At 45.2% G+C, this 10,076-nt stretch overlaps 1 protein-coding gene across 1 annotated transcript; it reads right to left on the reverse strand.

Annotated features, from left to right (window-relative positions):
* Positions 1–333: 333 nt before the first annotated feature.
* On the reverse strand, positions 334–2,900 carry LOC134060479 (ubiquitin thioesterase otulin-like). Its single transcript, XM_062517206.1, has 8 exons — positions 2,644–2,900; positions 2,121–2,351; positions 1,929–2,002; positions 1,730–1,827; positions 1,487–1,630; positions 1,139–1,270; positions 695–964; positions 334–552 (listed from the first exon to the last, which is right to left on the reverse strand). The coding sequence occupies exons 1-8, from the start codon at positions 2,898–2,900 to the stop codon at positions 334–336; spliced, it is 1,425 nt and encodes a 474-aa protein (XP_062373190.1).
* Positions 2,901–10,076: the final 7,176 nt, after the last annotated feature.

Consider the following 10,076-nt stretch of genomic DNA (forward strand, 5'->3'; position numbering starts at 1 on the left):
CATGTTACTTTGACGTCACTAAATAACCTTAACCATCACCGTGACAAAGCTGGCTAATGTTAGAAAAGTCAGTGTCATTCACACGGATTCAAATCCAAAGCAGTCTGATTGCTTCATCTTATTGCCTTATCTCTTAAAAGATAAGATGTCTAAACTTTCCAAAGGAAATCTTCCAGACCAAGAAACCACAATACAGCCGTTCATATGATGCTGAGAAAATGTATTGTAGTAATGTATTGAAAAAACATGGATGGAGTAAAATAGTATCCTGAGTTGGCCATGATTGGACCTTGGTCACACAATCAAACTGCAACAAAATAGCTGCTTGGCCAATCAGCGAGGTCCGCCAGAAAAGTCCTCCTGAAGACAGACGGGGTCGCCAACTGCCACGTCATAATGGCGGCCATCCTCAGTCACCAGGCAAACAGAGGGCCAGTCCCGAATGTGATTATCCGGGTAATGAGTGACAATGAAGTCCTTCATGTTGGCCATGTAGAGGCGGTACACCTTAATGGTGTGGTGCAGTGTGTAGCCCAGGAGGCACATCTCCACCTATAACACGGAAATGAATACAACAGCCGTTAGTTGGTAGGCTACAGTATATCACAACAGGCTTTGATACACCTTCTTATGTGGCAGTCAATGGGTCAACAACAACAACAAGCACATCAAAAGTCTCCCTGAGCCTTCTCACCTGCTCCACGCCTCCACTGAAGCCAACCTGGCTCAGGTGGTTGGTCAGGAACGTGCGCGGGCAGGAGGAGGTGTAGCGGGAGAATAGCAGCCAGCAGAAGATGGGCACGTCTTTGCCCCTCTGCATGGCGTCGTGCAATTCCACGGCACAGGTCAGCATCAGGAGCTTGAGCGCCTCCATGACACCAAACTCGTCCTCTCCGCCCCGGAAGAGCTGATCGCACACACGTCTGCGACCCTCGAGCCCAGGAGAGGCTGCTGCCGCACGCCACTGCACAGAATACACATACGCAAACGTCAATGCACACGCACAATCTCAGTTGCCCCGATGTGTGCATTGCAATAATGACTGATGTGGAAAAATGAAATATCGACAAAGTTTAACACACTACTTCAGGTAGCACAGTATCCAACCACTGTCATAATATGCAAATGAGAGCCGTACCCATTTCTGGAGAAGGCTCAGGCAGTGTCTCATAAGATCCACATCATCTTGGATCCCGCTCGTCTGCTTGCACACGTCGGGAAACAACCAGCCTTCAATCAGACCGTAGCGAGACTGAAGCTTTTCAGGGATCTAAGAAAATGGGAAAATTCAAGTGACATGTTTGATGTGTGAAAGGGCCCGATCAAACATTGCTCCACTGTAGTAGAAACAAATTCACGTGTTTAACAGTGAATCACATTTTCTTCTTTCTTTCATTTCTTTGGAGACAGTCCATTCTGAACAAGACTTTGTTATCTAGTAAGTTCAGTCAGCTAGTGATCCCTAGGGTAGAGAAGATGGGCATACCAATAAGAAACTCTCCCGCTGCAGCCAGTCGGGAAGCTGGGCAGACCTCATCAGCGTCTGGTACAGGGAGGCTCGCAGGGCACAGTAGTTGTCTTGCCTCACCCGCCGGACGAATCCAAAGCTCCGGGAGAGCTCGGCGTAGCCCTGGAGGAAGGTGCGCACAGAAGGATAGAATGAAAAAAGATTAGTGGCAGGCTTCACCTTGTGCAGAGAGAAAATACACAAACAATATGCACAACATACTTTTCTGATGATGACGCTTTCGGTGGTCTGCCCTTTCCACTCCTTCTCGCTGTGCATTAAAATGGCAACGGGCGGCTCAAAGCTGCATGGGTCATGTCCTGGAAGTGGATTGAAAGGAGTATACAGTAAGGAGACTTTCCCACCTACGGTGTGCAGTACATGCCATGAAAGAATACAGCAATCATTTCCAGTTAATCACCAGGCATCTCCATGAGACTCTGCCTCGCCAGCTCCTCCTCCATCTCCTCCTCGCTGTAATAGAGATCTTCGTCGCTGCAGGGAGAGAGGTCGGATGCACCGGGTTAAATGTCTTAATTGCTGTTTAATGACTGACTTGATCCAAAACCATCTCGTTCATTTGCTATGGTAAATGGTTATGCTACTGACATACCAAGTAAGCCAGGCCTCACTCCCATCTGACACCGGGCTCCACCTGCCAGCACTTCCAGGTCTCTCGTCCTGGAGATTCACAGCCAGCCCTCTGCGAGTGGAACCACTTGAGCTCGCAACAACCTTCTGAAGTTCAGCAAGTTCAGCGAGCAACTTTGGAAGGGCCACACTCTTAGACTTAGTGCTCAGGTCAAACACCATGTCTTGGGCGGCAGACGCTGCGGCAGAGGCTCTGTGCATAAACGGGCAGAAAATGAATGTTGACATTAAGGAATGGAATTAGTTCAAAACCAACCAACGCAACTCATCTCATTATTGTGCAAGTCCCAAAGTTCTTTGCCAGAGGTGCCCCCATTCAAATGTCTCTTTAAGTTGTGTGTTTCAACTTAACCCAATGTATTATATACAACAGAAGTTGTGTGTCCTCTTGGGATAATCTGTGGAATTAAAGACCGTTTACAAAATTTCACTTGTGTTTTGATACCATTTATTGGTGCCATCAGCAGTCAATAAGTGCCTCTTACCTAATCTCAGCCCGCACAGCTTTTGCAGATGGAACTGAGGGGAGGGCGCTGTCCCTGTTGTCTCCATTGCAGAGCTTCTCAATTCCAGAGGCAACAGCCTCGCTGCTGGTCTTGGTGGAAGCTGCTCTGTAGTCTAGCTTCTCAGCTGACAGAGCCTGGCTCACAAGCTCAGTGGCCTCTGCTAACACTTTGGACACCAGCCCCGCAGCCACCTCTTGTCTGTTGTTGTTGTCCACACTCCACAGCAGCAGGTGCATTCACATGCAGACTGGTGACAAGTGCTGATGCAGGAGGCTCTCTGAGTCCAGTCACCTCGTCAACATATCTAGAGGCCACACTCTTGGCGGTATCTGCCAAAACCTCTGACACCAGTCCTGCAGCCACCTCTATTTCATGTGGGAGAATGCTCTCTCCCACAGAATCTGCTGCCTGACCTGGTGCCACTTCTTGCTTGACGCCCTCATTTTGCAGCCGCCGCTGCTCCTCCTCCTGGCGGTCGCCAGGATTGGCACGAAAGCAGCAGCTGACTGTGTTTCCCATTGTCCCGGGACCTGGCTGGGGGCTCAGCTCAGGTGCTCAGGCAGGGGGTGACGCCCTCATGGCATCCACAATGTGGATCTGTGTCAATAAAAAATATATATGCATATATGAGTTCATCATCTGAATTCTAACTCTCAACTCTTTCCCTCCAAGAGTTGACTGAAAACAAGTACGACAATATCCAGTGTTGTGAAGAATAAGTGCTAACTTGTTCAAGTCAAAAGAAAGAAAATGTCAGTGGCGCATTATAGACCTGTAAGCACATGGCACATTTAACTGACATTGTGCGAAGTGTTTTTGACCGAATTTTTGAACAACACAGATCGGATGAGTTGTAGGCCTACATTCGTTAGTTGCGCTTGAGATTTGCGTGGCTACACCAGGTCTCGCGCCTCAGCCCTTTTCGTGCAATCATAGGCTGGTCAAACCAATAGAAACAATTTACGCACGATTCATACGAACGAATAAAATGTGAAAAGCGGAGATTCCGCTTTCACGGGTTCTGTCGTTCATGAGCGCTAAACTCCACACACGCAGCTCCCACATAGCATTTACACTGATAAACTACAGTTCCCGACATGCCTCACATTCACAGACCCGCGGCGTTTCAAAGCCGTGCTAGCGACCGCTAGCAACCTCTCCGTTTAAAACATCCACAATGCATGTCATTTCAGTCTACAACATTTATTTATCAACATACCTAGCGAACAGTGAGGTACCCACTGATTCAGCTCCATTTTCCATCCCGTAGTAACAATATAATCACTTTCCAAACATACACGACACTCACGCATTTTGTTTGCCGGCGTTCTGTTTGTGTGCACCCGATTACTGGTCCCCAGGGGAAACACGAACCATGTTGGGGCTAGTTCCTTATTCCCTGTCCCGGGACAGTGGAAAGTGTGTGGTTTAGTGTGGGGGTTATGAGTCGGCGTGTGTTGAGCTAGTTTGTTATTGTTTGTTCTGATTGTTGCATGTAATATTCCTGTCTGTATGTAAAGTATATGTATGGCGATTTATGTCTTTCATATGGTGTAAGTTATGTGTTATGTTATGTATTATGTATGTATATGGGAAAGTACATTGTTACTGCATAGGTGTTACACCCTGTTGTGTAGTGGGCTCGTCCAATTAGCCGGGGATTGGTAGGTCTATTTAAAGGTGAGACATGGAGTGTTGTGGAGAATGGTCTGGGATGGTAGAGCACTGCGTCAGCTTGCTGTGAGGCTGTGTACTGTATTTAAAGTGAGTTGTGAGTTATATTGCCTATGATGGCCGGTTTTGTTTTAGTTTTCAAAGTATTTTTGTTTGTTTATTGTTGATTATCTCGCACCTGCGCCCTGTAAATAAACCTGCACCTTTATCACGGAAACTCTACAGTATTTATTGTCTGACTCCAAACACTCTTCCAAGGTCCTCTGGACACGCCCATCCCTCTCTGTGAGTTAGGCGTTGCAAAGCCTCTTTCTCACAAAGACCTAACAGGGGAGCTACACCAGATACGTAACTGAAGCGTTCCGTTCGCGACGTGTAGGTTGTAGCCAGTCATAGCAGTTAATTATCATCTTATCAATAGCCCCGTTTACATGGACACTTCTATTCCGATTAGAAACGGAAAAAACAGCTCAATCGGAATAAAAATAGTCATATAAACACTTCAATCGGAATGAAAATCCTGATCCGTTCAGAATTGTGATCGGAATAGAAGAGGTGGTGTAGTCCATTCCTATTCCGAATGAACGCTCATGTATACGGTCATTCGGATTGACCGTAATATCTTCCCAATGAAAAGTAGCAAACAACGGCTATTCCGATCAAAGATTCTAAAGCGCTTACAGACGTCTGATCGGAATAGAATGTAGCCCATGTAAACAGACGGCGCAAAAATGTTCAATCGGAATGACAAAAAACTGTCCATGTAAACGTGGCTACTGTAGTCAAAGGAAGTAGCCTAGCTACACCAGACGCAACAGTGGCGCGTACACTCGAAAAAAATAGACCCATCTTCTAAAATGGATTTTACGCGTCGCGAACGGAATGCTTCTGTTACGCGTCTGGTGTAGCTCCCCTGTAAGCTTATATGGAAAGCCAAAGCTGCCAGAAAACGGGGATATTTCCCCACGTTAGCTCAAGTATATCCGTGAAATACGCCCGAATTCTCAGTCTTTACGCCGCTTTTATCGCCGCTCTAAGAGGCACCGACGTTAAAAGCGCCGTAATGCGCCGAAAATGCGCCGTTTTTAACGCCGTAGTGATGTTCTAAAGACCCGCGCGTATTTTACGCGCGTCGTGCGCATCATAAACACCGCGCGTAAAATACGGGCGATTTTAATTATGATAATGATATCCATCCTTCTTTTCTGGCAGCCAATGATTTTGAAGTGTTTGCGCCCAATGGCTGATCAAGACAGGTAGACCAAAACATTTCAGTACAGATCACCAATGTGGCAAAGATGGCTCTAACTTAACTGCATTTGGCTGATATTTTAGGGGGAGAGAGGACAAGCACCCATAAATGAACCTCATTGTTATTTTGAATCCCTATTTCATGCTTCGTTCATCTAAATACTTGGATTTTTATTATTTTTTTTAACGTTTTTAATTTCCCTTACGGTCTTATAACAGTTGGTCTACTTTGCACCTGTGGATCAGATAGCATAGTGGTTAGAGATCACGCCTAATATACAGTGTTGTCTTTTGTGAAATGCAGGTTCGAATCCAGCGAAAGTTAACGACTTTTCTTCTCTTTCCCACATCCACCACGTTGCTACGTTGGTGTGCATTTGTTTGGATAGAAAGCAACTGACTTTGTCTTAACAAACAGAAGTTCGGTTTTGCTGTTGCTGTCATCGTTTTGATGTAATTAATAAATCTTACACTGGCTATCAATGTATGTGTGTACTGGTTGTGTTGTGTGGCACTGGCGCTCTCTACAGCCCGGTAATTTCAAAGCGTAATTGCAGATGGGTGAAGAAACAATTTGCGCTAGCTAACTGCATTGCAGCTTCACATTGGCTGATATTTTAGGGGGAGAGAGGACAAGCACCCATAAATGAACCTCATTGTTATTTTGAATCCCTATTTCATGCTTCGTCCATCTAAATACCTGGATTTTTATTTATTTATTTATTTTACGTAACGTAATTTTCCTTATGTTTTTAAAACAATTAGTCTCAATTTTTTCTAGGACCAGATAGTGTAGTGTTTAAGGCTCTTGCCTAGTGTCCCATTTTGCCTTTTGTGAAATGCAGGTTCGAATCCCGCGAATCTCAACAACTTTTCTTCTCTCTTTCTCCCATTCACTACGTTGCTACTCTGTTTTTGTTTATCTGTTTAAATAGTTTGTGTAGAGCTACTGGTCCTCCTCCTCCTCCTCCTCCTCCTCCTCCTCTAGTCAGAGCTACTGAGAAAGAAACAAATTGCGCTAGCTAACTGCATTGTAGCTTCACATTTGCTATGCTTTGTTCATCTAAATACTTGAATTGACCTCTTTTTTCACGTAATTTTCCTTATTTTCTTATAACAGTTATTCCTCATAGTGTTTGTGTGTCTGATATGATGGTTAGGGCTCCCAGATAAGACTCTATTTTATCTTTTGTGAAATACAGTTCGAATCCCACGAAATGCAATACATGTCCTTCTCTCTTTCTCCCATTCACTACTTTGCTACTTTGTTTTTGTGTATCTGATTGTTTATCTGTTTAAATAGTAATCCACTGACATTGTGCTTTTGCTCTTTCCCTTCATGGCTAAAGAATATGTAGGGCTGTGAAAATGGTATTTATATGCACTGAATGTCAGACTGTGCCTTACCTTTTTTTAAAATCAAGATTCAAAACAATGGCAACAGACAATTTCTCAATGTTTCTCAAAGGTAATATACCACAATATACAGGTTATAAATATTCAGGACAAAGCTTAGGCCTACAGTTGGGTGTGTGAGGTACAGTGCAAAGTTATCCTACAGCTGAGTGCGCCTGGACTGTGCAAGACTGGGTAGAGTTCTCCGATTGTATGTGGTCTCTAAACATCTTGCATTGAGGAGGCTTCCTGTTGCCACACGCCCACTTGCTTCAGAACCGGCCAGCGGGGGGTCCGTGTTGGGATGGGACATAATCTGTTGGATTCGTCAAGACAGGGTGTGTCAATGGGGGGTCCGTGGGGGAGTGCGAAAGCCATAGTGGGGTCTGTCAGGTGTGCGGCAGGTGGAGTATAGTGTGTTGGGTGTTCTTTGGAAGAGTAGCAGATGTATTTTACACATTGTTTTTGTCCTATGGCAAGGAGTCCAGAAAGGGTCACGGATGACTCGTATTCCATGTTCTCCCCTGGGGCCACTGAGAGGATGAAACTGTGCCCGAATGTGCTCCAACACAGCCCCTTCCAAAGGAAAGTCTACCGGAGGCACAGTTACCCTCTCTGGCCAGTCTACTAGCAATGCAGCCTCTGCCTGGGCTGTAGGGCCAGAAGGAGCACCAGGATCTAGAGCAGCAGCAGCAGTAGTTTGAGGGGTGGAGGGCCAGCAGCAGCAGCAGCAGTTTGAGGGGGTGGAGGGTGTGGTGTTTTTTCCTTGTCTATTGTTTGAATAATACATAGTGGTAAGATACATTAATAACCTTTAATGCCATATACTCATGAGAAAAGGATCAACATGAAACATCATGAAACAACATGTACAGACATGTCCAGACAAGCAGGAGCGAGGGCAATGTGCCAGCTGGTTGAAAGCGCAAAACAGATGCAAACTGGAAAACTGGAAAGAACCAGAAAACCCAAACTATAGCAAAAGAGCACAGACCACTATGATTCAACATAGTGACCTAATGAGGGGTGTGCTCATATTCTTTAAATGGAGGAGGGTGAAACTTTCCACCATTATGATTGGATCCTTTGGCTTCTCTGCCCTTTCTGATTGGCTAAACGAGATCTGGTGACGTTCTCAGAAGGAGGCGCTTCTGAACAGAATATAAGGGAGAGCAGAGCAGCCAGAGCTTCAGATCGATCTCGTCGAGGTACCAGCTGGTAGCGCCGCCTTCACTCTATTGCTTGGTAGTGCAGTTCAGACATTGTTTGGATTGTAATATCATTGTGATACAGTGAATAAAGATCATCAGTGTTGGGAAGTCTCTGTCTACGTGGTCTCCTTCGGATGCTTGGTCCAGAGTGATAATTGGGTTCTTTACAAGAGTTAATTGGTTCCAGAGTGCTAATAATCAAGAAGTCCAGGAGCGTGGAATTTTCCACCACAAGGGCCAGCAGTAGCAGCAGCAGTTTGAGGGGGTGGAGGGCCAGCAGCAGCAGCAGTAGTTTGAGGGGTGGAGGGCCAGCAGCAGCAGCAGCAGCAGTTTGAGGGGGTGGAGGGCCAGCAGCAGCAGCAGCAGCAGTTCGAGGGGGTGGAGGGCCAGCAGTAGCAGCAGCAGCTCGGAAAATGTCCTGCATGGCAGATGAATTTCTTCCCTGTTGCTGGAGACACCCCTGAACAAAAATCTGCAATGGGCTCCTGTGACCTTCCGTCATTAGCCCATTTATTCACAAAGTCTAACTCTGTTTAGCCTCGGAATGGAGAGCCCAGAGGGGCACGTCGCTATCAGGATTGATTATGCCCTCATGAATCATGAAAGAGGGATTCAAAATGATAATTAAGTTAATTTAGGCAAGTAGGCCTACTCTCAACTATGCCAGCTGATCTGTGAATAATGAAGACTAACCGTTAGAACACCTGAAGAGGTGGCTAACCAGAATCCCTTCTAAACTCCGGATCCATGATTTGACTTGTGACATTGGATGATTTCTGACTCGTGACATGGAATGATTTATTCTTTTGTATGACTTAATTTAACATGTCTGAAACATTTGTATTTTGGAAATAAAGCTGCTTATCAGTCTTTGCACATATATATATGTATATTAAAAAATAGTATTTAGATTACACGAAGCATGAAATAGGGATTCATATAACAGTGAGGTGCATGGGTGTTTGTCCTCTCTCCCTCAAAACGATGACAGCAACAGCAAAACCGAACTTCTGTTTGTTAAGACAAAGTCAGTTGCTTTCTATCCAAACAAATGCACACCAACGTAGCAACGTGGTGGATGTGGGAAAGAGAAGAAAAGTCGTTAACTTTCGCTGGATTCGAACCTGCATTTCACAAAAGGCAACACTGCATCCTAGGCATAATCTCTAACCACTACACTATCTGATCCACAGGTACACAATAGACCAACTGTTATAAGACCGTAAGGGAAATTAAAAACGTTAAAAAAAAATAATAAAAATTCAAGTATTTAGATGAACGAAGCATGAAATAGGGATTCAAAATAACAATGAGGTTCATTTCTGGGTGCTTGTCCTCTCTCCCCCTAAAATATCAGCCAAATGCAGTTAAGTTAGAGCCATCTTTGCCACATTGGTGATCTGTACTGAACTGTTTTGGTCTACCTGTCTTGATCAGCCATTGGGCGCAAACACTTCAAAATCATTGGCTGCCAGAAAAGAAGGATGGATATCATTATCATAATTAAAATCGCCCGTATTTTACACGCAGTGTTTATGATGCGCACGACGCGCGTAAAATACGTGCGGGTCTTTAGAACATCACTACGGCGTTAAAAACGGCGCATTTTCGGCGCATTACGGCGCTTTTAACGGCGGTGCCTCTTAGAGCGGCGATAAAAGCGGCGTAAAGACTGAGAATTCGGGCGTATTTCACGGATATACTTGAGCTAACGTGGGGAAATATCCCCGTTTTCTGGCAGCTTTGGCTTTCCATAGTAGTTGAGTTTTCCAACGAGTAGAGGCTGAACAGTCTTTGACGCGTGTAGCCTACTGGGGTTCCGAGTAAATGGTAATACTCGGGTGCATATCTCCGTGAATCTTTATGAGAACAGACGTCATA

The sequence above is a fragment of the Sardina pilchardus genome, chromosome 16 (genome assembly GCF_963854185.1).
Source record: "Sardina pilchardus chromosome 16, fSarPil1.1, whole genome shotgun sequence".
Lineage (NCBI taxonomy): Eukaryota > Metazoa > Chordata > Actinopteri > Clupeiformes > Clupeidae > Sardina > Sardina pilchardus.

What these genes read in the sequence shown, in the direction of transcription:
- LOC134060479 (XM_062517206.1), bottom strand. Translation starts at nt 2,900, where the DNA reads ATGCACCTGCTGCTGTGGAGTGTGGACAACAACAACAGACAAGAGGTG. An exon ending in AGCGGGAGAGTTTCTTATTG is followed by an intron (nt 1,271 to 1,486) that starts GTATGCCCATCT and finishes CCATTTTCTTAG; the next exon opens with ATCCCTGAAAAGCTTCAGTC. An exon ending in TCAGTGGAGGCGTGGAGCAG is followed by an intron (nt 553 to 694) that starts GTGAGAAGGCTC and finishes TCCGTGTTATAG; the next exon opens with GTGGAGATGTGCCTCCTGGG.